The sequence below is a fragment of the Pogoniulus pusillus genome, chromosome 7, assembly GCF_015220805.1.
Source record: "Pogoniulus pusillus isolate bPogPus1 chromosome 7, bPogPus1.pri, whole genome shotgun sequence".
Taxonomy (NCBI): Eukaryota; Metazoa; Chordata; class Aves; order Piciformes; family Lybiidae; genus Pogoniulus; species Pogoniulus pusillus.
Window position 1 is genome coordinate 11,406,557 of NC_087270.1, and position 27,471 is coordinate 11,434,027.

Genomic DNA, 27,471 nt, shown 5'->3' on the forward strand with positions numbered 1-27,471 from the left:
GGGAAGAGCAGGGAAAGGTCATTTTTCATTCAGGTTGTTTTAATTTGCTCTGGTGTACCATAAGCCTAGAAAACACATCAATCATTTCAGGTCTTATTTAGGCACACAAACTTAAAATACTGCACAAAGTGGTTCCTGAGTCGTGATACTGTGCAGAAGAGTGGCTCACAGACAGACCTGTGTTGTGCTCTCCAAGTGTGCTATGGGCTTTAGTAACATCCAGTGCACAGGTGTTAAGCACCCGGGGGAGATACAGCTGCTTTCTCTGTGACCCTGTGTGAGTTTGAGACACTCACTTCCATATAGGTGCCAAAACCTGGCAGAGACTTAGATGGAGAATATAGACAGGACAAATCAAAGCTCTACTGTGGTAGTCCAACAGATAGCTTTTGCTATGGCAGATTTCATTCGTCATTGAAACACCACACTGTCAAGCTCCCTACCTACTTGCTTGCCTTCCTGTCTGCTCACTCATCATCATCTTAAGGTATCTGGACTATCAGATATCACAATAAAGTCAGCCATTAGATGTTCACAAACTGAAGTACAAATTACTGTCGCTGAGTTTATTTTATTGTAGCTTAACCTATTTTTCAGCGTTTAGTTTCCCATGAGTCACTTGAGAGCATAATGGAGAACTTCAGCAGAGCAGGACTATTCATTTGTGTGAGTGATACCAGCATGATCTTCAAACAAAGCGTGTTAACTTTGGGCTAAACAGTACTGTTATTCCTTCTGACTAAATGGGCAAAGAGTTTTCAGTCTTTCGCAACACTTCAGAAAAGAGATACTGAAAATGGAATTTACTATTTCTATACTGCTACAGTTCATTTACATAACTGCTATATTGAGTACTCCTCTCCTGAAAATGAGAACATCAAATAACTGCAATATTATCTTCAGTCACAGAGCTGTTTTTCATCACATAGTCCCAAATTCTCATTTTCTATTCAGCTTTCCTTTCTGAAGCTCAGTGTTAGTTTTGCTTCTTTCGGTCATAAATACAGAGAAATGATGCTCACTAGGTTAGCAGGATGCCCTTACAACTCATCAGCAGTGGTTCAGTCTCTCTTTCAGGATTGCACTGTATTAATTTTGGACATTTCCCTTGTTTCACCTTTTAGTTCAGCTATTTTGCCATTTACCATCAAGGAAAATACCTAGCAGAATGCTACCTGCCTTCTGCAAGCTACCCACCACAACCTGCCTCCCAACACAGCTTTTAACTCCATCCTCAGTAGCATTACAGCACAGCAGAAAACAGTGGACTGATTGGAAAGGGCTTGTATTTCCCCTCCAGACCTTCATTTGTACATAGGATACCAAACCTGACATCCAAAAGATTTTGTAGCTCCATTGATAATGTAAACTAAAAAAAAAAGTTGTTTTTTCCATCTGGGACTCCTGGGAGCCAAGATAATTTCCACAATAAATGGGACTGCTGGCACAGTTCCAGGAATGGAAAAAGCTGGAGAGGAAGCAGATTCAACTGTGTGTCCTGTCTCCCCCACAGCAAGCCTTATTGCATTGTATTTCACTCAAATGTAATTTCATAGTAATAATAAATTACGCTGGCCTTCAACTTGGCATTATAGGACTAAGTAGTGCAACATACTATTTAGTCTTGGGGAAAAAAAGCATTCACAAAGCAAGCACCGAAATGGATTTATCTTCTGTGAGTATCTGAGATTTCTGGGTGTATTTAATTGTTGAGAAACCCAGCGTGATCTGTCAGCTGTGCTCCAGCTACCCCTAGAAAGAAGGCAGGTCCATCAGCAACCCTCCGGACAACTGACCTGCACTGCTAACCTTTCACGTCCTATGGAAAGGGTGGCTGTTTCCAAGAGGATTAGTCCCTGCAGTACGCCTGGGCACAGCGTAGACGGTAAGCAGGTGGCCTGGGCTGAAAGCTGCCCGGGGATCAGACTGGCTGTGCGAGCGCTTTGACCGCGGTGCCCATCAGATGGCAGCGCTCAGGCATGTGCCCTGCTCCTGCCGCCCGCACGGCCCCGCCGCCACAGAGCCTGCGCTTTTCTTCTGGTGCCACTTGGAGGAAAATACGCTCCTTTCTGAGAGTAACTTACAAAGAAATCAGTTCAAAACGTTAATGCTTCTCTTACATCTACCTATGTATACGTTAGTAAAGAAAACTCAGATTTATCCGGGTACAAATGCGCACTTCTATCGCACTGTTCATGAAGTTTTCATGCTCAACTCGGTGAATTTCTGAGCAACACAAACCAGCAGAGCAGGAGCTTTGCTTCTGTCAAAGCAGAGACACAACTGAAAAGAGCAAAGCTCCTTACAAAGACGCCTGATAAAACTCAGGGGAGAAACAGGCACACGTTAGAGGTCTGCTGAAGGCTAAGTGAAGGCTGTGTTCTATCTTTCCCTTTGTCCTACTCAGCTGGTGACAGAACTAGGCTCACTCCTAGGACTCCTGCCCGCAAGTGTTTTGCAGCCAGTGCATGTTCTCACACACCCAAACGATCAACATTCTGATTTTTAAAGGTTTGCTAGTGCTCTGTCAGACCCCACCTCTCAGCAAGTCTGTCACCCAACAGGTGGACACGGAGAGCTTCAGCTTCGTTTCGGCTCCAGATGTTAGCTGCCTCCACCCTGGTAAACAAGTTAAAAAGCCAGCTAATGTAGCTGACATCCTCAATTATACAGCTGCTCATAATAGACGCCAGAAATGCCATTCAGCCCTGCTGTGCATGCAGGAATGCTCCTCTAAACCTTGCCTTCTGCCTCGGCTGCCTGAACAGTGGTACAGAGGGCACTCAGCAAGGGAGGGGTGTTCCTGAGGGAGGAAGGCTCCATAACCATCATCCTTTGCTAAATCCTTCATAGAAATCGGTCAGACAAAAGAAGTCACTGCAGTGATAGGGAGACAGATATGTACTGAGATGGCTTCTGATTCTTGGATGAGAAGGAACTTCTTTAATCTGAGGGTGGCAGAGCACTCCATCTCTAGAGTCACTTAAAACCTGCCTGGACACTATCCTGTACAACCTGCTTCAGGTGAATCTGCTCTGGCAGGGGGTTTGGACTAGATGATCTCCAGAGATCCTTTGCAGTCCCTACCATTCTCTGGTTCTGTGACTGTGTGGTGAAAATCCAGGTTTAGGACCAGCACTTTGTATTCCTGTGAGACAAGGAGACTTCTGCCTGCTCTAGTTCTGCTGAAATGTGCATTTTCTTTTCCAAAAGAGACAGACAGGAGGCAGAACAGTTGCCACGTTTCTGCCTGAAGCTCACTGGAAACAAACGTGAATGCTATGTGGGCAGACCGAAGGGGCTGCTCATCAGCCTAAGGGCAAGTCCAGCATTTAAAAGCTGTCTGGCAGCAGCAGCCAGGCTGCTCCACGTTTCCCAGCACTGTGTTGGCAACAACTTCTCAGCAAAGCCCTTAACAATACCATGTCACTAAATGCTCTGGAACCTTAAGTGGGCACACAGCTGGTAACTCCAGCACCCCGCATCAGCATCACACTGGCGCTTGCATTATTTTGAGTGCTGTAACTGCAGTATATGGAGAACTAACACAAGACACAACATTTGACATGCTAATAACCACCTGACTTCAGCTTTTAACAGGTGAGAAGGACTTTTTTCTTTAAACATGTTTTGTTTGAATATGTAAGTCTAGATGCTGCCTGGATCTGTACAGGTCTAGGCAGCTACTGAGACTCATTGGAGGATTCATGCAGTTATGAGAATCATAGGATCAGAGAATGCTAAGGGTTGGAAGGAACCTCCAGAGATCATCAAACCCAATCACCCTGCAAAGCAGGACCAATTAGGGCAGGTCATGCAGGAACGTGTCCAGATGAGTTCTGGAGATCTCTAGAGCAGGAAACTCCACAACTTCTCTGGGCATCCTGATACAGTGCTCCACCACCTGCACAGTAGAGGTTTTTTCTCATGTTGACATGGAATTTCCTGTGATGGAGTTTACCTCCATTGTCCCTTGTCTTGTCACAGGGTACCACTGAAAAGGGACTGTCTCCATCCACCTGACAGCCACTCTACAGATATTTGTAGACATTGACAAGGTCTCCTCTCATCCTTATCTCCTCCATACTAAATAGTCCCATGTCTCTCAGTTTTTCATTGTAACAGAGATGCTCCAGTCTCTTAATTCTCCTCCTCGCCCTTTATTGAACTCCCCCCAGAAGCTCCTTGTCCTTCTTGGACTGCAAAGCCCAAAACTGGGGACTTTTTAGGATGTTGGGTAGTGATTGCACTAAGGAGAATGGAGCAAAACTATAAGTGGGTGGATTCAGATTGGATGTTAGGAAAAAAACATCTTCACCATAAGATTGGTGAGACACTGGAACAGGTGGTGGAAGCTGCATCCCTGGAAGTCTTTAAGGCCAGGCTGGATGGAGCTCTGAGCACCCTGTGAGGTGTCACTGCCCATGGCAGGGGGGTTGGAACTGGATGATCTTCAAGGTCTCTTCCAGCCCTGATAGTTCTGTAATTCTGTGAAGTCATACCTGGCTCAGAGAAGAATTTAGCTTATGGTACCACAGTGGATATGAATTCCTTCCAAACCAGGATGGCTCCATCTAAACTGCATTCTGGGCACATTTCCTGGCCTACACTGATGCCTAGAAGGTGGCCAGGCAGTGGCTGGGACAGCGCTAACAGAGCCAGATGACAAGTCACCCAGGGGCCACTCCAAACCCTTCTCAATGTATATGGTCAGACTTCTCAAGTCTGTTCTAGACATTTTAATTCACCACCAGGAAGACAGATGGGCAGTGTGTGAAAGGCTGAGAAAGTCTGCCATCTCCTCTTTCCTTCTTGCCTTCAGGAGGGTCACGCTTAACAAGCCACAGATGTTAGATCACTTTACCTTAACACATCTTATCCCATCAGGACAACTGCCCTTTTGCACAACCCTCAGCTTTCAGAGCCACATATAAGAAAACCCAGGACTGAAGAATTCACATATGTCTCTGCCATGGCTGAGAAATGGCAGGCTCCTCATCTCTGAAAGTTCTCTGCTTCTATCAGCATGTACACACAGCTGAAAATCAAAGACTCTTTCAGTTTCCTGGGGACTTCCACAAATTCAGCTGGAACCAAGCATCCTCAGGCTGAAAATCTCAGCCCAGATACAATGACTGAAGATATAAAAAAAGTCAAATGCTGCTTCCAACCTCTGTCATTAAGAGCTCACTCTTTCATCTTTGGAAATGAGCCACGCGGAGACTATATTATAAATCACATTACATTATCAACTACGTTTAAACCATTGGAACTAATATTCTAGCAAATCCCTCAGAATGGCATTCAGAATTTGGCTGAGTTATCTAAACAGAAGTCTCTGGCATCCTTGGAGATGCCATAAGGATTTGAGTTGCCAATGAAGAGCAGGGACCTGCCAGTCTTGCTTTAAGGTACCTCAGAAATCTTAGGGCGAGCTGATGGTATAGACACCTCAATTTGTGCATCTGAATTGAGCCAACAGAGATACATGAGCAAGCTATACAAAACAAGAGAGTTGAAACTGTTCCCTTCAGTAGCAGTGAAAGTTGGTAGTTCACCACCAGACAGCAGGCTAGAGAATTCAATTTAATTAAGCCCAAAGAAGTTTTGCCTGAGGTTTTTGTTTTGATTTATTTTGTGTTATGAAAAGGTGAGTGACTATGGTGCACCGTACTACCTACAGAACAATCAACAACCTTTGAGCAAAGGTTTCAACCTTAATTTCTTCATTTTATGTATTTCTCCCAGGCAAAAAGATCAATTTTCCGAGCTGTGAGAAACACCCAGGCACGTTAAATGAAGCTGCAGATTCAAAATCAGACTACCTCTTTGAAATCACCTTCAGAGCTGTACTTACAGTTCAGTTATCTTTACCAGGATAAATAGGAGAGAAAACTAAGGACTTATTGGAAAATACATACAATGATACATTTTCTCAGAGTCTAACGTTTACTTCAGTTATTTAATAATTTGGTAGGTGGCATGAATGATAAAGAACACCAAACCCTCAGTGAAACAAAGCTAGCCCCAATGTGCTTAAAAGAGTAGGATGGAGCATAGCTAATACATCAAACATCATGCTGATACAGGAGATGCAAGAAGCTAAGCATATGAGGAAAGTATATTCTCGTTACATAGCCAGCACAGAACAAAGTGCCTTTTCTATTTCAGAGACAGCAATGAAATAACAGAGGTAACAGAGACTTATAACACTAAGCAATCCTTCTCAAGAAGAAACATGCAGCATTTTAAACTTTGGATAAAAATATGGATACATTTCCCACAGAAAACAGATCAAACTTCTCCTGAAGCAGTAGGTTTGTTGCAGGGGTGGAGAAAGATGGCAGTTTCACATCCAGTAATTATAGGAAGGTGAAAGGAAGACACAAAAGTTAGCTTTTTCACTATGTTATCATATTCTCTCACTATCAGCACTACCCAGGCTACAGCAGCTTTCAGAAAGGTGTAAAAGCACAGCATAGCGAAACTTACTTTTGATGGTCTCCCAGTGGTCTTTGTCCCATGGATTTCAATAATGACTCTGGCCGAACTGTTAATTTTGGTGATGTCTTGGGGCTAGTATCAGAGTCTCCACTTTCTTCATCTCCCATGGCCTTAATATAGCTCCCACTTCTCATTCTTCTGCAGGGGATCTCTTCATCTTTCCCACCAGCTGGGTATCCTCCCCATTCATCCTGAGGTACCTAATGGAGATCACAAGACACACACACAAAATGTGCTTTATGCTTTTCATACATTTCAATGCTTCCTTTCTTTTTCATTTTACCAAGACAAGTAATGTGTTTTTTTATTCTTCAGAAGCAGATTACTTAGAAATTTCTGAGGTCACCCAAGTGATTTGGCAATTTAATTCCAACTTCAAGGTTGGAAATTTTACGTTTATAAATATCATAAACTAAGGAACAATAAAATCATGGTTTGTGAGCTAAGCTACTCTATCTATGTGTAGACACATTCTAAACTGCAGAAAGTAGTTTAGCTTAACCTCTTCAAAGTCTGCACCCAGATTTTCAGCTGACAAACAGTAACTTCATCAGATGTCTCAGCCTTAAGGTTCATTGAAAGCTGACCAATCTTTCACCAACACTGCCCATGTGGAGTTTTGGCTGCTTTTCAGAAAAGCAAGTGAAATATTTAAGGTGCAGTTAGCAGTGATTTTAGCAGAAATACACAGGGTTATGATTTAGGGCAAACCCCTGTGAAAAAAAAATATCAGCAAGTTCACTTCTTTCATTCTTTAGCAACTGCAAAACAGTTCCTAAAGGCTGTAAGACACCAGGAACGTGACCAGTTTGCTATCAATACATTTGGTTGCAGCTGCTTTCATTCAGCTGAGGTGGTTTCTCAAATAGCAAGATCAGTAGTTGGACAACTCACAGCTGGTGGATGAGTATCTCTGCACTAAAAACTGGCAGGGAACTGCAGCAGATTTTCCAGTCCAAAGTGAAATCATCCTCATTTTAAGATGTATGGATACACTCAGCAAGACTGCCTCTGCCAGAATTGCTGATTTATTGCTTTTCATTTAGTCTTCCAAGGTACTGAGTCCCCTGGTCCTAATCCAGAAACACACTTAAGCGTTCACTTAACTTAAAGGGTATCAGTAACTCTCTGAAATCCATTATAATGACTCATGGTTAGAAAGCAAGCTGCGACAGAGTACATCAGTGGACATAGGCTGATGCACATCCTTTACCAACACAACGGTTTTGTATACAATAAACAGTACAATGGCTCTATTTACCAACACACTACAAATCTGAGCTTCGAGTTAAACATATATTAAGGAGTTTCAGCAAAGGAGAATGTCTAATAAAGTCAAGTCAAACATATTTGAAACCTCCCACAGACAGAATTCACTGTGAAGCTGAAGGAAATGCTTCCAGTTGTTTCCCAGTCTCTTGGAGACTGGCTTTAAATAGCTTATATGATCTGCTTGTTATTTTTACTGCCCTTTCAAGATATGCAAATTATCCACACACTAGATGAACAGATCTGGTGCACTGAGTCCCAAAAAGGGACTAAGGTGGAAATGAAGTTTTCAAAGGGAGTGAACAAATAAAGACACAAGCTCAGGAGAGAAAAAGAGCTGAAGATGAAGTCGGCTAAGAATAGATGCAGAGAGATCACGCAAACCAGAAAAACGGCAAAGATGAGTACCAGAGAAGAAAATCCTGAGTTCTGTTGTCACACAAAGTAACAAGACAGAACATGAAGTGAAATTTAGGTGAAACCATGCAAAACCCCCTTTGTCATTTTTTTGCACTATCCGGTTTTGGATGGTGGTTGGAAAGGAAATATGAAAACTATTCCTAAACTTGAAGGCTGTAAATGTGACAGATGCCCCCCCATATATTTCCTAAGATGTAGTATGAGATTACTGCTGGAGGAAGATCTTCTGAGATTCTAGACCTAAAAGACATTTACGTAGTAAAATAAACATATTTTCATAAGTTTGTGTTATTTCTGTTAAAGCCACATCTTGCAATGATGGTAACTTCGCCAGCCTGAATTAGAGAGCTAAATTAAGAAAAGAGTAATTGATCTCATACAAACATACTCTCACTCTTAAAGCTTCCTTATTACCTTTATGTTAGAAAAGCTAGAAACAAAATCCAAATGCTGAAAAAGCATTTGCTGACATCTGCATGGGCCCACTGCAAGCTATGTTTCTTCATTTTCTGAACCTGAATTATTATGCTCAGTCTTCATATTGTTGTTTTTTTCAAGAAAACTCAAAACTTTTTTTGCCATAGAACACTTGTTCCCGCTTGAAATTTCTTTCCTTCACTTTAGTTTGAAGATAACGAAGTAGAGAGTTTAAAAATAGATTCACCAATAAACTTTTACTTGCTCAAATGTAAAACAATAATTAGTTCCCCAACTTTCTTTTGTGTGAAACGCTGTGTTCAAACAAGTAGATAAGGAGTGGATTTAAATGAGTAAACACAGGCTTATCTGGTGAAGTGGGCATCTTTTTACAATAGCAGTGACTTATTTCTGCACAGTAAAGCATCTAGAAACTGATTCTTCACTCTGATGAAGAGCTTCATAAAGACAACTTCTGCAGTTATGTACCTTGCCGTTTTTGCGTTACGATTCTTCTGCTTTCTGAATTCCTAAGTTAAATGAATTCACATAAAAGCTAAAAGCTGAAGCAGCACTGCTCCATTTGTGCTTGTGATGCACTTGTGTGGTGCACACAAACACACTAAGGATCCGTCTTTAACCAGAGTAACTCATCTCCTACCACAGAAGTATTTATGACTGAACAAAACTCCTCATTCACAATTAAAAGAAGCGTTTCTTTTTTAACCCTTCAGCCATTCAAAGAAGCAGAATACAACGAACAGAGAAAAAAACCTTTTGGAGCCTGGCATAAAAGTCTGACAATGTGTTATGCCAGAGGCTCTCATGCAGAGCTTCGGAAAACAGCTGGCAGCCTTTTGCTGTTTCCCAAAGCCAACAAAAGGGCACTCGACATTATTCTTCTTCACGGACCAAGAATAGAAGCAACATCTGAGTTTGGCCTGGTTCATCACTTACTTTAGCTGATAAATACTTGGAAAAATCTTTCCAAATCCAGACCATATTCCAGGCCCCAATATGGCTTTAAGGAAAAGCAGAAGCAGGAAAGGATTTTATGTTGAAATTTCAACAAAAACATTTAACAGCATCTGTGAGGGGCACTAAATATGTATTTTTCAAACCATGAAAAGGGCTTTGCAACCTGCAGAAACAGTTACCAGCCCCTGAAATCCCCATCTGCAGGGCCTGCAGCTGCTAATTGGGAATAATTACCCTAATTATCTACTTGCATATAGTGATGAGTGCTGATATTTGTACTGTCTACAAAGGCCTTCCTCCTGTTCTAGATGTTAAGAGGAATCCTTGTAACTGCAGTTTCTACCCGCAGAGGACTCAGAGGGCAGATTACCATATGAATTTCCTTTTGTACGAGTAACAAGCTGGTCTGGATCTTTTCACTTCGTTTTGTAACTGACTGCTGATTTGGTTAGAACTATCACAGAAAATGATGAGCCTCCCCCAGGAATTTCAGGCAGTGCAGCTGCGAGGAGCACAGCCAGGTTGAGGAAATTTGGAATCTTCTGGTTGTTCTGCTGCCAGTGATGTGTGATCCCTTACAGCAACCACCTTGGGCCACTCTCATTAAAACCCTGCTACCTAACACTTACTGCAGTTTGTGGAACTGATCCTGGGAGTGAACTCCAGAACTTTAGGCAGGACCTCGAATTCCATACAAAAGGCATTTAGGAGAGATAGCTCCATCAGAGTAGTTTCCAAAAGGAACCAACCAAAAGGTCTCTTGAGTTAGCAAGAAAAATCCCAAATGCTTTTTTCTTGGGTTTACAGTACCTGACTGCAGGCAGCAAAAAAGCCCTTCTGTCATTTGCCATCAATAACCTGAAACCACCTTCTGAACAAAAAATTGCGATGCTTTTTTTCCCAAGAACTGAGCAGCCGTATTCTTTCCTTCCTTCCTGAAAAAGCTGTCAAAGATGTTACTGCTCAGCTTCTAATCAATAACCATTGGAGTGTCCAGGAAGGGATGATAAACAAACTGATAGGGCCAATCAATAAACTAACATGCTCTCCTCTCTTTGAAGTTGGTGGCCTTTCCATGAAGCACGGAGTGCCTGGGTAGGGATGATCAGAACTTCATCTACAACAAAGGGTGTGCTGCAGCCTTGTGACCCAGGTATCCCCGAGCTTTGTTATTATAGCCATCAATTTCATTGTTTCAGAAGAAAATCACTATCTGTGTTTTGTTACAAGTCCTTCCTGCTGAGTATTCTCACTGAGTTCAGAAGAAAATTGTTTTGGACTCCTAAGTGGACTTTGGCAGTAAATCTGTCCCATGATACTCAGACTGCAGATTCTGTGTGTAAGCAACAGAATGTTGTCAGGGAAAATGGTGCCAAATTTTCCAAACCTTCATAACAAAACAGGAATTTTGGAGTCACTGAGGTTCTGTGGGACCCTGAAGGTCTCTAGTCCAGGCTTCTGCCCAAGGCATGGTCAGGTACAGCAAGCTGCCCAAGACCGTGTCTAGATGGATTTGGAATGTTTCCAAAGACAAAGGTTCCACAACCTCTTTAGATCACCTGTTCCAGTGTGTGACTACACTCGGGGAGAAAAAGCTTTTGCTTGTATTTAATCAGGTGAAGGCAGGCTGACATTTAGGAACTAGTGCTGGCAGTGTGAACACCCACCTTTGCACCTAAGAAACACTGGTGTGAAAACTGGAATAATCAATGAAATATTCATTCTTCTGGACTTTGACCACTGTTAATGCTTTTTTTTTTTATTATTTCAGTTTAGGATTTAGCCAAAGAAATCAAAATGACCACAGCCACTGGCATTTCAGAACAGATCTGCTCCTGTTGTTTTACCCACTTCTATGACATTTGCTCCCAGTACCCAGAATTTTAAAGGTGCCCCACCACCGAACAGCTGATCTACTTAAAGTCTGGCATAGTACTTTACTGCCTAAAATTAAACACTTCTAAACATATAGCTTCAGTTGAGGGAGTTGATGACCACTTCTTCATATTTCTCATTCTCAGAGGTTAAAACGAGGATTACCTACCTGACAGGAGTCCTGTGAAATTTAATTCGCATACAGATGTAAAACACACTGAGATATTCATTATGGCCTATATCTTAGTAACATACATTCACATTTCACTAGAAGAGGAGGATGTCCGTGCATGAAATTAGACTATAGATGACATAACAAAGGATAAGATCACAGAACCACAGAATGCAATGAAGATACAAAATACTACATAGCAGACAGGCAATTTTTGTAGTTTTATGCTTTCTCAGCTTGGTCCACAAGAGGAGTCCTCCCCTGGAAAAGAAGGACACAATCTCAAATACAAGCAAGATATTGTCACATAATTCATGCCTTCTGCAAGAAGCCTCTGAAAAACACCCTTTGTGCACAGCTGCAAGCAGACAACAACCTTGCAAGGCATATAGAGATGCTTTTTGTTTAGCATTCTAACGGGAGGCAGGAGCTGGGAGCTGGACCTCCTCTGCTTTCAATAATCTTGCTGAAGAAGGAACAATGACCAATTACTTGAACTGTCTTCTGAAGTTAATGACACTAATGACATTCCCTTGTTTACTGACTGCAGACTCTAGACTCTACTCATCTAGCTCTTAGCAGAAGGGAAGAGTGCAGTATTTGACAACAAAACTTTATCTCCTCAGCAGTTAACCTTGTGTCTACATCTCAATGCTATTGTCAGTGTATATTTCAAACTAGTCCCCTCTTTTTGTGTTTGGTAGTGGGTTTTCTTTATCATGTTTGTGTGTCCCCTCCCCCCCTTTTAATAGACTAGATCTTTGTTCAGAGAGTATGAATTATACAGCAAAGGCATTAAAAAACTCTGACAAATATGCCAGGGATGACTCCTCACCACTAACAAAGCCAATCTCAGAACTGGCTTTAATTTTCAGATGCCACTCCCTACTCCTTGAAATCCTTGACAGCTCAGAAGTGCAAGGAGTTCCCTAAATCAACGACGTCCACCAAGACAAGAGCTAACCTGAGAAAGTAAGAGGCATCCTGGCCTTACCAGTCACTCCCTCCAGGGCTTGCTACAAACAGGCAGACTATCACAAGAAAAGAAAATCACGTGGATCACAAACAATACATATCTCAGACTGGGTTAAAAACAGTTTGAATCTAGGAATCTGGAGAGTAGGGAATAGGCTAGACACCCATGCATACCACAGAACACAAACAAGATATACCAGCTGGGCAGTGTTCACATAGGCAAACCACCGTTTGTACCACTGTTATTTACTGCCTGATTTTCATTTTCTTGTGTAGCGCCACGCAAAGATTCACTAACTGGCCCTTGATGGAAAGACAACTTTTCTCCAGTGTACTCACAACTGCTCAGCCACCACTTCTGCATTTTCTACAGAAGACTGTTCATTTCATTTAAACAAGGATTTATAACTGATATCTCAACAGTAATGAACTAAGAAACAAACAAGACCAAACAAAACCCACACCTGAACAACCAGCACTATGTTTCCTAACTGGTCCCCATCGACAGCGTGAATCCTTGGACGATTAAATACTGCAAACAGTTGTGAGGTCTCTCTGGCTTTGTTTATATTGTTTGGATGAATGTGGGCCAAATGCCACCATGGTAGAGTGAGATGCAGTCAGATGGCAGTGGTGAGCTTGTCTGCGCTATAAGCCTTCTAAGCCTGGACGTTACTGATATCTTGTGGCAGACCTTTGATATGAGCTGAGCTTGGAGTAAAGGGAGGTCTTGGCTGGTACTCAAATGAGAACCTGGAGATATATACATATACATATATACAGCTCTCTAAGACACAAACCCAGGAGGGATTCAACTGATAAAACCTGGGTTCCACTTGGCTGCACATTTCCTTTGGTAAGTGACCAAGAATGCTGCTTTGTGTCAGATGTTGTGGTTTAACCCCAATCAGCAAATAAGCACCACGCAGCTGCTTGCTTACTCCTTCCCTTCCCAGTGGGATGAGGAAGAGAACTGGAAAAAAGAAGTTAAAACTTGTGGGTTGAAATAAGAACAGTTAAACAACTAATAAATATTATAATAATGATAACAAAATATAATAATAATATAATAATAACTAAAAGGAATATAACAAAGAGGAAGAAATAAAGGCCAAAGAAAGACAAGTGATGCACACTAGAACGGCTCACTGCTCACTGACTGATGCCTGAACAGTGATCCATTCCCTACACTATATCATGCTATACTGTGCATGATGGTCTATGGTATGGAATATCCCTCTGGCTAGCTCAGCTGTCCTGACTATGCTCCCTCCCAGTATTCCTGCACACTAGCAAAACATGGGAAATTGAAAATCAGCCACTAAAGACCTCACTGTATCATCAACATTCTTCTTATACTGAATCCAAAACACAGCACTATTCCAGCTGCTAAGAAGGAAAATTAGCTCCATCCCAACAAAAACCTTAACCTGTTTAAAATTCCACTGCCATCAACTTAAGTGGGGCAAGTTTTCCTTGAGCAATATCCAGCTTTTCAAGCAATGCTAGTAATGGTAAAGTGATTTAAAGTGTTACCTGGAAAATTGCTAAGCATAATAAAGATAAATAAAGGTAGGTTTTCAGCTGAACTGGTGAGCTGCTCCAACTCGCTGTGCTTCTGATCAGTAATCCATCAAGAGAGAAGGATGAAAAGGGTACAATGATTGCCCTAGGGCTGTGCATACACTGGTAAATAGAGACTTGCTGTCCTGCCTGAAGGTCAGCTGGTCTGGAACAATCCCACCCATGCTATCGAGCAATCTTTGCCTAGGAACTAGTGTGACAACCAGGAACGGTCCCTGGCCTGCACTAAGTCCTGAACTCTACCTAGGTACAGAAGAGGAAACACTGGCTGGCTTGGATGAAAATGATGCCCCAGACAGGCTGACGCACATAGCGGTGCAGAAGGTCAGTAGGAGGTGCCACGGGAAACACTGCGACGCTCTCCAGTCCGATAGCATAGGCGAAGCATAAGGTAGCAATTATTTTAATAGTGGAGGTCCACAGAGGCATCTAAGACTAGAACCTCCAACCTGCTATGCTTGCCAATTCATTTCCATAGTTACACACCAAGAATTTCTTTCTCCTATCTCTCCGCCTTTTGGGGCCAGCTTACAGCTACATTTTCCTTTACAAGTTGCGCTGTAAATTGAATTAGTTTAATTACAATGCAAATTCTGTTAAAAGCAAGAATCAAAATGCTGAAGACCTAAACTGGATTGCAGCTTGTCACTCCCTACAGGTAAAAGGGAGACAGACATATACCTGCCAGCTAGGCTGCCAGGCTGAGAAAGCAGCAGATGAGGCCCAAGGGACTACAATATCAGCAACTGAAGCCAACTCTAAGTTTTCCTGGCAGCTATTTTTAGTACAGTATCCTGAACTGCCTGAATCACACCTGCAGAGCAAACGGAACCCAAGCTATCTGCACTGCACAGAGAGGAAAACCAGCCTGGGTTTTGTGGCTGCTGAAGTTGTGAGAGGCAGGACTCTATGAGCACGAGGCATGTGCTCCTACTCGTGGGAGGGCCACCTGCATCCCTGTGGACTGGCTTCATCACGTTCGACACTCCTACAGGCAGCTGGGCCCTGTGTGACACAGGGCAGGTGTGGTAGTGCCTTACTGTTCCAGCCATTTTCTGAAATGGGAAAATAAAGCATCACTGGCCCCTTCATCCATATGCTCAACACTCCGTGATTTGCAAGCCACCCCTACCTGGAGGTCCCTCTGGAAACCTCTTTCCCTTTACCACTGCAGACACTAAGGAAATTCAGTGGTGTCGCCATGTTATTACCTGTGTGTGTAGGGAGAGACTCCACGGACCATTCCCCATCACACAAGTATAGAGTAAGAGAGAAAAATGCCCTTAAAGGAATAAAAAGAGAGATGTTCCCAAACCACTGACCACGTGCAGCACCCCTAGAACCACAGAGACTGCAGATGTAGCAAACTCCAGTCTTGCAGAGGTTAGAGAGGGAAAAAGATCCAGCGCACCAAGGGCTGACCAAAAAGGTTGCCTGTAGTAAACCAGTCTTATTTAACCTAAGCAGGAAGTTTTATCATCTTCTTTAGCAACTTGGTTTAAGGCTATTACTGAAACCCTCTCCAGTGAATATCTTTAAAACATAAATACATTTAAAGACTATGGAGATATAAACATATTTGCCTCTTACCCATGTTCCTCATTTTAACTAACGACTGAGAGTTTTGAAGTTAACTCCAGAGGACTCCAATTATTTACCACTGAGGTGGAATTAATTTCTTTCTTTTCCTGTGTAGCTACTGGGTACCACTTCACTATCTGCACAATTCTCAGAAGCCCAGTTCCTCTACCAGAAGTAGCAGCGACTTTGTCCATGCATTCAGCCTTTTAAGCACAAGTGAAACTCCACTTTAGAAAACAGCCTTCGTGCTGTAAGATGGTCAAAAAGAGATGGAAAAAGAAACAATACCCAAAGCAATGTTTCTGAGTGCTTCACCATCATTTACAGTCGCCCCCTTGTGGGCAAAGCGGTTACACTGCTCAGCCCGCCCAAGGCAGCAAGCCTGCAGCACAGGAGGCTCCGCAGGCATTACAGCCCGCAGCGCGCGTTGCTGGCACTCTCGTCTGACAGATGCAACTGCCCTGATCGTATAAAATAATAAGTTACTCCTGGCTGAAAACGTCTTCAGATCCAGTGGCACCTTTGAGTAATGACTGCAAAGGTCAGCCTTCAGCTTTGGTGAAGTGAATGTTGAAAACCCATTTGACAGCACACTGTACTAACGTTATAAAGGAGGACAATTCCCCCTGATTAAAGGGCAGTGAGATCACGGCCTCCCTTTTCAGTTCCTAGATTTGACATTTCACCAGTAATAGGGACTTGTTTTGGTAGATTTAAGAAAATACTAACTCTGAAGTCCTCCTTCTCTCCTTTGGGAAGAAGTTTCAGCCAGCATGGATCTCCTAGCACATGGCTATGAAGCAGTGCACTGTTGTGTTGCTGATTAACAGAAGTGATTTAGGATACAAGTAATCTTGTACTGGTCAAGAGCTTTACCTCTTCATTTATTGAATTATTTTAATTTTTATTTTTCTCCCTTCTAGTTTTTCTCTTGGAAGGGGTATTTAAGAAGCATCCTGGGTTTTGTAACACCTGAAGCTCTCAGGATTCTGTAAGTACAGGGAAGCATCAGCTGTACTAAATATAGCTAATGTTCTTAAAATTCCAATTGCAGTGTTTCAGAGACATGGTGGGTAGAAAAAGCACTGCAAGGAAACGATATGAGTGGCTGAGCTCGCTGCTCTGTATGAGGGGGAACCACGCCCCAGGTGCCAGACCAGATGTCACAGACTGCAAACAGACTGTGGGGCGTTAACTGTCCTATCATTTCCCTTCCTGTCTGGGCATTACAGGTTTCTTGCACATTTCCTTTCCCTGCCAGGAGGCCACAGGGCTAGCTGAGACATCCTTGCGAGACTGTAATGGGCTGTAGAAATCAAAATGGTAGAGCAGGTGTGCATGCTGTTTAGGATGCAGTCTGCCCTGGTACCCTGTTATTTATACTAGCTTTTCCTGCTGTGGAAACAACCTAGTTAATTCTGGAGTGGAGGCTGTTCACAAATCACTGTGGAGGCAGCTTGGGTGATAGCGATTTGGACGCTAGCACCAAAACTCTGCTAGCTCTGCCTAACTCTGCAGCATGCAATAGTTCGTAGAGCATTGAATGGTGTTAGCTTATATATGGGCTTCACATCAAGCAAACAATCTAGCTTTGCAAAAGGAAAGAGCCCAGGAAGGTGCATTGGGTTCAAAGACATCCATCCTTGCAAAGCAGATGGAGAGTAGAGTGTGAAGCAGTAGTATGCCTCTTGAGGACAATGGTCTTGTTTGGGGGAGTCTGCCCTGTCCCCAGAAGAGTTCCTGCTAAAAAATGTAACTGAGGGCTTAATACCTGTTTATCCATTAGCTTCTCCTCAAAGCTCTCCTCTGTGTGGGCAAAACTTATACCAGCACAGAGCCTTTTCAAAACTGCTGCTTTTTCTTCTTTCTTTAAGATACCAACTCTCCCAGGATACCTTCTTTCACTCTGCAGAGTACACAGCTGACATTATTACCCACATGCCTAGCAGTACCACTGCTGTAATGGATGACGCTAGCACCTAAATACACTAGGAAGAGAGGAGTGGGCTGAAGCCATTTTTAGACAACATGCTATTTTCTTTTTAAGTGCTGACTCATTCACTGTACCTTGTGCTGTGTTTACCTTGACTGCTTGCTGCTTTGCAGGCTGGTGAATGGCTGAGGGAGGAATATTAATCAGCGACACACAGCACTATGCTCCAGAACTTTAGTAATAGTGAGTGCTATGCTCTTGCTCGTCTTTTGGAGTTACTTTTCTTTAACTAGCATTCACAAGCATTTCAGTTCCAGAAACCATAAGTGACACTTTTGTATTCACCATTTCAGCACAGCTATCTAGCTCATACCATTATTTTCTGTTGAAAATCTTTGCTTCTCACCACTACTTATATCAGAGTGAAATAAATCAAAGTCATTTCACTGGTTACCTGTTGAACCTAATTAGCCAAAACAGCTGATGAAGACAGAAGAGATTTCACAACTCATTTATCTTTTTCTAAACATATTTTATACTAAAATTGACATGGAAAACAGTAGCAGCCCTGTAGCTAAAACCATACAAAACTGTGCCTTAAGGCACGTGTGATCTGCTTGGGCTATTCCGTCTGCTGAGGTGACAGAAGTGTTTGGTGTCTAGAAATGCACCTGTAGCTCAATTTGACTGATTCAAAATAGAAATTAGAGATGAGTTTGTAAAAACTAGTGCTAATCATTCAGCAGAATCAGATAAATGCCACCAATGTACAGTTAAAAATGGCTCTCTCTGCTCTTCTATCTGACAGTCTGGAGCTTTAGATGAGAAAATAATTCTATACAGCTTCAATTCTACTAATTTACTTCTCTGAAACTGTCCACTTCTGGGCTAAATGAACACCCATACTGGAGCAAGGCTCACTGACTAAACACCCTCTAACTTACTTCAGCACATTCCCCATCTGAGAAGATGGCATGACTGTGGGGACTGCCTCTGCAGAAGGAAATGTGATGGCCAAAGAGAGGTGCCAGAGACTAAGCTTGGAGATGCACTAGGTTGAAGAAATACCTGCTTTCAACTCTAGTGTGCTAATTTGAAGCCAGCTAGAATATTTTGGTGAGAAGGATTAGATCACAGGCTGTGAAAGGGAAACAGGATGATGTCTACTTCGCTCATAGGCTTGCTGAGAGGTATAAGAACAAGAATCCAAACATAGATAAGGCACTTCTTCTTGGGACATTGCCTAAGCTGCATTTCTTTCTCTAGCCTCTCTGTGGTTTCTCTGATTAATCCACTTTGCTTCCTAATCCCCTGGCTGAACCTCCATTCTTCCTTGGGACTGGGGTAAGGCAGAGAGGGGTGGGAGAAGGTGGAAGGGCAGTTGGAAGCCCCTCCTGGGGACCCAGGTTTCTGGGAGGGCTGTTGTGTTTCTGTATTAGCCTTTACTGTGTATATTCCTGTCTATAACTGTATATATTCCTGTCTATAACTGCATATATTCCTGTATATAACTGTATCTACTGTAAATATCTGCTTGTGCATTGAGCTAAGCTGTAAATAATAACCTTCAATCAGATTTCCAGAGCCAGCTGAGTCTAGTCTGGGTGATTTCCAAAGCGGGGGTGGGGGTGGGGGGGGCAGGGAACACCCAAACCATCACATGTAGGACATGACATAAGCATATAATGTGCAGAGGCCTTCAAAAACTCTTTTCTGAAGGAGTTCTGAAGGACTACAGTTTTGCAGCTTTCCTTTAAAAAACACATAGCTGACAGCCCTGGAGAGAAATGCCTTTTAACATCATGCTTTGTAACGCTATGAACACCAAGACCCGGTGAAGGGGTTCATGCTGATCAGCTCACTTGTGCACCTGAGGGAATTCTGCTGCTGCATAACCAACTTCATAATCTTATTGCCAGACATTTTGGAGTAAGGCAGCAAACTCTGCTGGCTAGAGATCCTGGCATGCTTCTCACTTTCTGAAACTAATGATAACTTTTCTCCAATCATTATTTAGTGGAGCTTCTTACACTGCTGTGAGAAAAGGTAAATGTCTCTCCTTAGTTTTGCAGATAGAATAATTGAAGTGTGCAGTGATTAAGAAATTAAATTTCCTAAGTCAGAGAGAAAGTTCATGGCAGAGATAATAATGGGACTTATATCTCTGGTCTTAATGTGTGACAGCACAGCATCCCTCAACATAGAAGTCTCAAAACTAAGCATTTAGTTGCGACACTGACAGAGTGTTTGCTGACCTTGGCCAGTCACTCAATGTGAAGGTTACCTGTGCTCTGAATGGCACATTCAGATTCTACAAACACCTATTTTAAGGTTTTGTAAGGAGAACATTCCCATTGCATAATTCTTGGTATTGCTGCTTTGGACACAGCTACAGACTCTTGACAGCAGTAACTGAGCACTTGGATCTTAACACAGTTCCATTACGCGGTCTCTGCCAATTGGGAGCGGCTACCATCCCGTTTTTAAAGGGGCTTAATAACCAAGATCACAAAGGCTTTGGTGCAGCAAAAACTCAAATCTACACCTCCTAGACATTAAGCTCGATGAACCTACCAGTGGATGAACCTTCCTCATTACTAGAGAAAAGTTCCTTTCTTGTAGTCACGCCAATTCACAAACACCACAGAGCAATGACTCTGCAGAAAATATGCTTTTTTGCTCCCCGCGCTTGTCACGGGGCTTAATCTAAAGCTTAGCAACAGCCAAATTAGCTTGTGAACTGTGTTTCACATTAGCTTGATGATGCTGATCTAAATTAGCACTAAAGAGAAGGCCCACTAAAGAGGTGGCCTCTGCAAGGAAAAATGAGATGCGAAGAGAAGGGAAGAAGAAACGTGATGAGAAGAAAAGCACAAAACTCAGAGGACAGGACAGAGGAACCAGAGTTTGCTGTGCAGGAGTATGTCACAGTAAGGAAGAAGCTAGCTGTACCCAAACTTCTCTATAACATCAGAACTCTGCATATGGGACCTGGTCTGAGGTAGAACACAACTAATTCCATCCTGTGATTTTAGTTTTCAGCTCAGACTTTTCTCAGTAACTGCACTTTCTATAGTTAGTAGCACATTTTCACAGTGTCTGCTTCTAGCAGTGGTAACACCTGATAGTTTAGTTAGTACCAAAAACTGGTGTGCAGACCACAGTCACTGAGAAATCTTGTATACTACGTGGGGGTTCAGAGCAGACTGACCAGGTGACCTAAAACTGACCAGTGAGGTATTCCATTCCATATACATCAGATTTGGATAAAGCTGAGGAATCACAAGGGTCAAGCTCTCTTCTTCAATGGCCAGCATCTGAGAAGTACTTGGTCCATTTTCCCTTCAATCTCAATCCATGAGCTCCAAAATCCAGCTCCTGAATTTGATTCCCATATGCTACTGAGTCCAGCCTGGGACTTCCGCCACAGCATCAGTGGTGACAGTGACTAATGGCCATAAGGGATGCTGGGTTTGACATTAGTTTTGCACATATTTCATTTCATTGCTAGCATTTTCATTAAAGTAGTTTTAGTCCTCTATTCAAATTTCTAAGTCTCTCTCCCCCTTACTTCCTCTATAGGAAGGAAGAGGGATTGAGGGTGTCTGTCACTCACCACCCCTAAGCCTTGACCCTTGTTTAAGGAACACAGACACAAGTGCAATTTTCTGCACATGATGTGCTTCCAGTTCTGGCTTGTTGAGTGAGATTAAACACTTCCAGGGAAGTGCAGGCTGTTTTGCATACATGAGAACTGTACTTGGATCTGATAAAATACCACAGCTGCCAGTCTAAATTGGAATGAATTTGCATGGTAATGCTATGAGGGTTGCAATGTCTTCATTTTCCTTTCTCTGCAATGAGGAACTTTCCCTGTTTCAGTAAGGAAGATTGATCCTGGATGTCTGCATAAGAACGTGCAAAGATCTGGCCCTTCAAGTGTGACTCCTTACTATAGAACCGCTATTGTTCAGAGGGGAGAGAGCTCTGCACAGAAGTAACACAGTTGCTCCTAGTCTGCTTCTGCAGTGCCCACAGGAACTGGACATCTCTGTTCCTGCCAAGATCTCTGCACGCCCTTATGTGCCAATGCTGCTTGTCATGGGGCTGTGCCAGATCTAGGTAATGTAAATGATGTCAATATCTATAAAATAAAGTCCTTTGAAAGCTATTTTCCAAACCTATATCACTTTAAACTCCAGGTCATTGTGCAGTACCATATCACGACCTTGGAGCAGCAAAAGGCAGTAAGAAGCCTTTTGCTTCTAAAATAAGAGTTTAAATCTAGGAGGTAGTGGGAGCTTCTCAGTTTCTGATAAACAGGTGTGCAGAACAGGACCACAAATATTCTGAGTGCCAGGCTTGAAATATTTATCTCCCTGAGTTCCACGCAGCTTGTCTTTAAAATCACTCATTCACAGAGGTACTTGAAACAGTTTTTCTAGCCAGCAAAACGCTGGGAGAACTGCCTCCTTTTTAGCTCAATACACGGATCTTACTGGGAAGTTCAGTGTGAACTCCAAAGATGAAAACACAGCCACCAACCTTAAAATCATTTATATCACACCGGCTTTATAGCCTCTAATCTGTGACCTACCAACACGGACAAAAGCCGGAGTTCGCTCACCTCCACGTTAGGTGAGCCACACAGATACTCTTTGAAAGATACACAGAACACCCTTGTATTTTGTACAATGACCATGGCATGAACTGTGATGCTATTTTTCATTACAAATCTTAAGAAAATCTTCCTCTTACCTGAAGGTAATGGCATGGCCTCAAGGAAGGTTTGATTTCCTGATGAACCAGAGGCTTATCTAAGTTCAGTGATGATTTGCGATAAGCTTCTTTAGCCTGACTTACTGTAAGCGTGGACCAAGAACTCCTTTTCATATATTTACCATCAGGGGTCATTGCTAGCCCTTCACAAGCTGAACACTTCACATCATTGTTACTTTTAGAAGTCTTCAATGAAAGATCCCCAAAGTGCCCCTGAAGTGCCTCAGGGTAGCAATGGGATATATGATCTGCATGGTGCCTATTTACCACACTAGGGGTTCGGTAAGTGCTATCACTGTCCAAATTATCATCAGAGCTCCACCAGCTGCTCATTCCAGATTTATGTTTGCTTTCTGGTTTTCGCTCCTTACTTTTACTCCTTTTGCTATGCTTGGAATGGTGCCCATGATGATGGTCATCTCCTCGACTATCTCCCTTTGTTCCATTAACGTTGCCCTTGGATGATCCTTCCAGAGAATGAGACTTAGTAAAAAGTTTCTGGACAGAGTGAACGAGATGGCGGATTCTTCCCGGGCTCTCGCTGCGCTGTTCCGCAGCCGTTGAGGTCCTCTGGTACTGCAAAGTGTGAAACCCGTCTCGGTGAAGAGGAAGCTGCTTCTCAAACTGGTCCAAGAGGTTTGCAGGGATGCGGTTAATCTTGGGGTTGCCGTGCGCCATGGTGCAGTCGTCTCTGGAGTCGTAATGCGAGCTGTAGTGCATTCTGGGGAAGGTGCTGCTCGACATGTGATCGCCTATTACCACGGGCATCATCATGCACTCGGAATGAATGGAGCTGCGCGGCGAGCAACGATGATGGTCCATCGGGCAACTCTCCGTGGGGCTGAGAAGATACGATTGCCTTGGCTCCTGCCCATGGTGGATATGGTCGTGGGTGTGCTCACAATCTTCAGGGGACGCTAAGCCACAAGTATGAGCTGAACATAACTGTGGTTGGTTGCGACTGCCAGATAATCCTTTCATATTCCTCGGAGCGGGAGAGTATCTTTCTTCATTGAAGTGCTGAGAAGGCGACCATGAGTATTGCTGGTCTGTCAGGAGAACATACAAAACCTCTGTTACATTAACTTGCAAAGTCCAAGTACGCTGCAAAACTAAACCTCTTCTCACTGTGAGGCTGATGGAAAGTCTCACCATTCTTTGACTTCCATTCACCATTTTAAAACTGGCTAAAATTGCTGACTATGAGCAAATTATGGGGTGAATGCTGCCTCCTTCCTCTTTGGAAAACTGTCTGCTCGCAGCTCTAAATTTTATGAAGCTATTAGTCATGCAAATATACTCAGATTTAACAGGTACATTCAAATGTTCAGTTGATTATTTGATATTTGGAACTCACATGTGAACCTTTTTGGGTAGTCACTTAAGTTACATGGATCTAGGTTCTATTTCTGTGGTTTCTCAGTGGGCTGCCTTCACCTAAATGTATCCTTTCTCTGTGGAGCCATCTCCACACCACAAATTACAGTTTATGTTCTCAAATCTCTGTTTCAGAATCTCAAGTACAGTGTCTACAGTTGTAAATAATAAACAGCAAAGAGAAAAAAGAATATGAACATTATGAAATAAAGCTTAGTTTTTATACCACTAAACAGTTTATGAATAAGCATCTCATACTATTTGGACATCTGCTATCCTTAGTTCAGAAGCATTATCTCTACTACCACATATGTAAAGTCTTCTCTCTGCTGCCTAAAAACCCAGGTTTTTCTTTTCTATGTCCAAATCACAAAATACTTATTTCATGACTCTATATTATCCCTGATAAAATGGAGACCTTTAGGTACCAGCTAGGGGGGTTTATATACTCAGTTACTTATTCCTGTGGATCATGTGGTCCAGGTCATGGTTACTAAGCAAGCACAATTATCAAATAAGAGTAGCTGGTAAACAAAGGTTTTGATACTCGAGCTTTCCATTTTTGATTTTCTTTCATGGAATTTCTTGCAGCTGTCAAATGCTACAAACAGAAAATGAAAACGCCCATAAATGCTTCAATTTGATTTTCACATTCACTTTGCAGTTTCAGCTTTTTTAAAGAACATTTCAAAGTAGACAAAGATACAGGATGCAAGACAATCTTTTAGAAGCTCAGATGGATGCTTAAGTGTTTAGACAACCCACTTAGCACAGTCTTCTAAGGACTCTGAATAATCTTTTACAGGTTCCCAACACAAAAAAAGTTGAAGGCCTCAGCCAGACTGGAAGCCAGAGAACATGTGTGTGTGTGTATATATATATATATATAAAACATTATAACCAGACACTGGAGAGCAGATTGTAGAAATAACACAGCGGCCAGCAGCACTTTCAGGAGTTTCTAAGCATATGAAAATATAATCATAAATCATATTCCTATTGCTGGCGAAAACTCAGTGCCTGGATATGGTAATGAAGCAGGTCAATAGCCACGTTTCTGCAATTTTATTCAGCTAATAAGTGTTATGTCATGATACCTTCAGCAGAGAACGCAATTTGCTGCAAATCTTCAGCATCACCTGTCTCACAGCCTAAATGACCTAGATTTCTTATAGTGGAAGATTGCCAGAAAATGTTATTACACCCTAATTTTAACAGAGCTTCACATAATATTTTTAAATGAATGTAGCATTAAACTAATAAACATTAAAGTATTCTTCATCCTAGGCATAATCCTGCCACATGGAAGTCAAAGACGGATTTAAGGGTCCAAATGGCACCTCCAGACTTTCTCGCGGTGTGAAATTGATGTTTGTGTGAGTACAGACAATTCTTGTCTACTTTCATACTCAAATGAAAGCCTATTACTGTTGGGTGCTCAGTCTGTTGCACTATTCAGGTTATAACAGTCGGCACAGAAGTGGTTACAAAGAGGAAATAAAACTTTCTCTGACACAAGGTAACTTTGATTATCCAACCAGAAGTACAGCTATATATAGACAAGGTAGCAGATTATAATGCTGCATTGGGAGCCAGCCACGTAAGTAGCACTGTAATTAATGGTACTTAACCTAGGATATTGCCAAGCATTATCCAGGGAATAATAATGGCCTATGTTTTGAACTTAGCCTGTGCTTCCCATAAAGGGTTCCCACAGCGCTTGGCAGAGACTACTGCATTAGCTCTTCCTATCCCATGAGGTGTGCAAGGCAGTGTTCTGCTTTTACAGGAAAGGAAACTGTTATACAGGCAACACTTTCCCAAGCCCTTGCGGCTGTGCTGACTCTTGGTTTTGCAGTGACAGAGCCAGAGGGAGGGAGAGGAGGCTCTTCTGTCAAACCGACAGCACGATGACAGGCAGCCCCTTTCTGTCTCAATCTTGCACACCTATGAATGAAGGTAACTCTTGCATTACATCCCACCAACGGGTTAAAAACGATGAAAGGAAGGGTATGCTGGAGATCCGTGACAAAAGAAAGAGTCAGACAGAAACAAGAAACTCATTTAAACAACCTCTCTGGCACAGAACTGCTGGCCCCTGCTGATTTCTTTAGGCTTCACACAGTATCAAACAGCCCAGAAGCCTTCAGACACATTCACCCTGTTACATACCTAGGAGTAACAGACATGACTTGATTGCACTGCAGCAGATCATCTAACAACAGCTTTTAATCCCTCCTGATTCCCTATGATTCTTGCTCAGCTACAGAAAAACACCATTTTCTCTCCATTGCTTTCACAGCCTTAGAGTAGTTTGTGTGTCTCACGGAACATCTGAACATTTTCCTTTGAAGCACAGTAGGCATTTAATAAGCATAACAAAAATATTTAAAGACTGAATTAAGAACAGGGCATCTTCCAAAAGTATTTTTCGCCTCTTAAATCTGCCATAGAGAGTAACTGATATTGGATAAAGTCCTGAATCACTTACATGTGTATCATCTAAATTTATCACTTCAGTTTGGTTTGAGCTCTGCCTGGACATCAAAACTCTTCTTCTTCCAAACCTGAGGAAAACCCTCAAAGAAGTCATCCGTGCTTTGTAGCATTCAGGCGACTTCCTTCAGGTGGCCTACTTCAGAGCTTGAAGAACCAGCAACACAACAAGGGGACACAGTCTCAAGTTGTGCTGGGGAAGGTCTAGGCTGGATGTGAGGAGGAAGTTGTTGGCAGAGAGAGTGATTGGCATTGGAATGGGCTGCCCAGGGAGGTGGTGGAGTCACCGTCCCTGGAAGTGTTCAAGAAAAGCCTGGATGAGGCACTTAGTGCCATGGTCTAGTTGACTGGCTGGGGCTGGGTGCTAGGTTGGACTGGATGATCTTGGAGGTTTCTTCCAGCCTGGTTGATTCTGTGATTCTGATTCTATGGCTGAATGAATTAATTATACAGCACCAGACCAGAGTAACTGACCACATGCTAGCTCTAAGCCTGCCAGAAATGTGAAGTAAAATGTGCTAGCTTAAAGTTCAGTTCAGCTGACATGCTTTTCTAGTATCTGAAGTGTCTATAATCAATGTCCACAGCTCAGCTCATTCATCAAAAAAATCAGAAAGCCACAATATTATTTTTTTTCTCAATCCTTACCAAAAAAAAGTTGATGATTATCTTTGTATAATAAAATCATGCCAGATTTATTCAATAATCACAAATTGGAGTGGGACTTTTGTCTGTGTCTTAAAAAGAAGGATTCATTCCTAAAGTAAAACATAAAATTGGTTGCTTTTTTTCATTTTGTTTTGGGGTTGGTTTGTTTGTTTTCTTTATCACTCCAAAAATATAAAAGTAATGAAGGATGCTAACGTCTCGTCCTTTAAAGAAAATGCCACTGTCGGGCTCAAAGAACTGAAGGGAAACCACAAATAACCCAAAGCAGAGGAACAGAAATGAACATTAAAAAAAGGAAGTAGTCAGCACAACAGTAGAGTAATGGCTTTTGGTCCAGGTTTCATCAGAGCAAAGTGGAATCTTTCCACTTCAGCGGATAGTCAAATAACACATAAAGACTGTAGAGTGGATCTAGATCAAGACACAGGCTGTCAAGTCAGAC

At 42.5% G+C, this 27,471-nt stretch overlaps 1 protein-coding gene across 23 annotated transcripts in view; it reads right to left on the bottom strand.

Annotated features, from left to right (window-relative positions):
* DLGAP2 (DLG associated protein 2) overlaps positions 1-27,471 on the bottom strand; it is a 465,415-nt gene that overhangs the window by 70,952 nt on the left and 366,992 nt on the right. For all 23 annotated transcript variants that reach the window (XR_010302764.1, XR_010302763.1, XR_010302762.1 and 20 more), the window contains 2 exons: positions 22,467-23,536; positions 6,493-6,704 (listed from right to left, as the gene is read on the bottom strand). Coding sequence is in view for 19 of the 23 variants with exons in the window: in XM_064145870.1 (XP_064001940.1) it covers positions 6,493-6,704; positions 22,467-23,536 (1,282 nt within the window). In the remaining 4 variants the exon portion in view is untranslated. The remainder of the gene's footprint in view (positions 1-6,492; positions 6,705-22,466; positions 23,537-27,471) is intronic.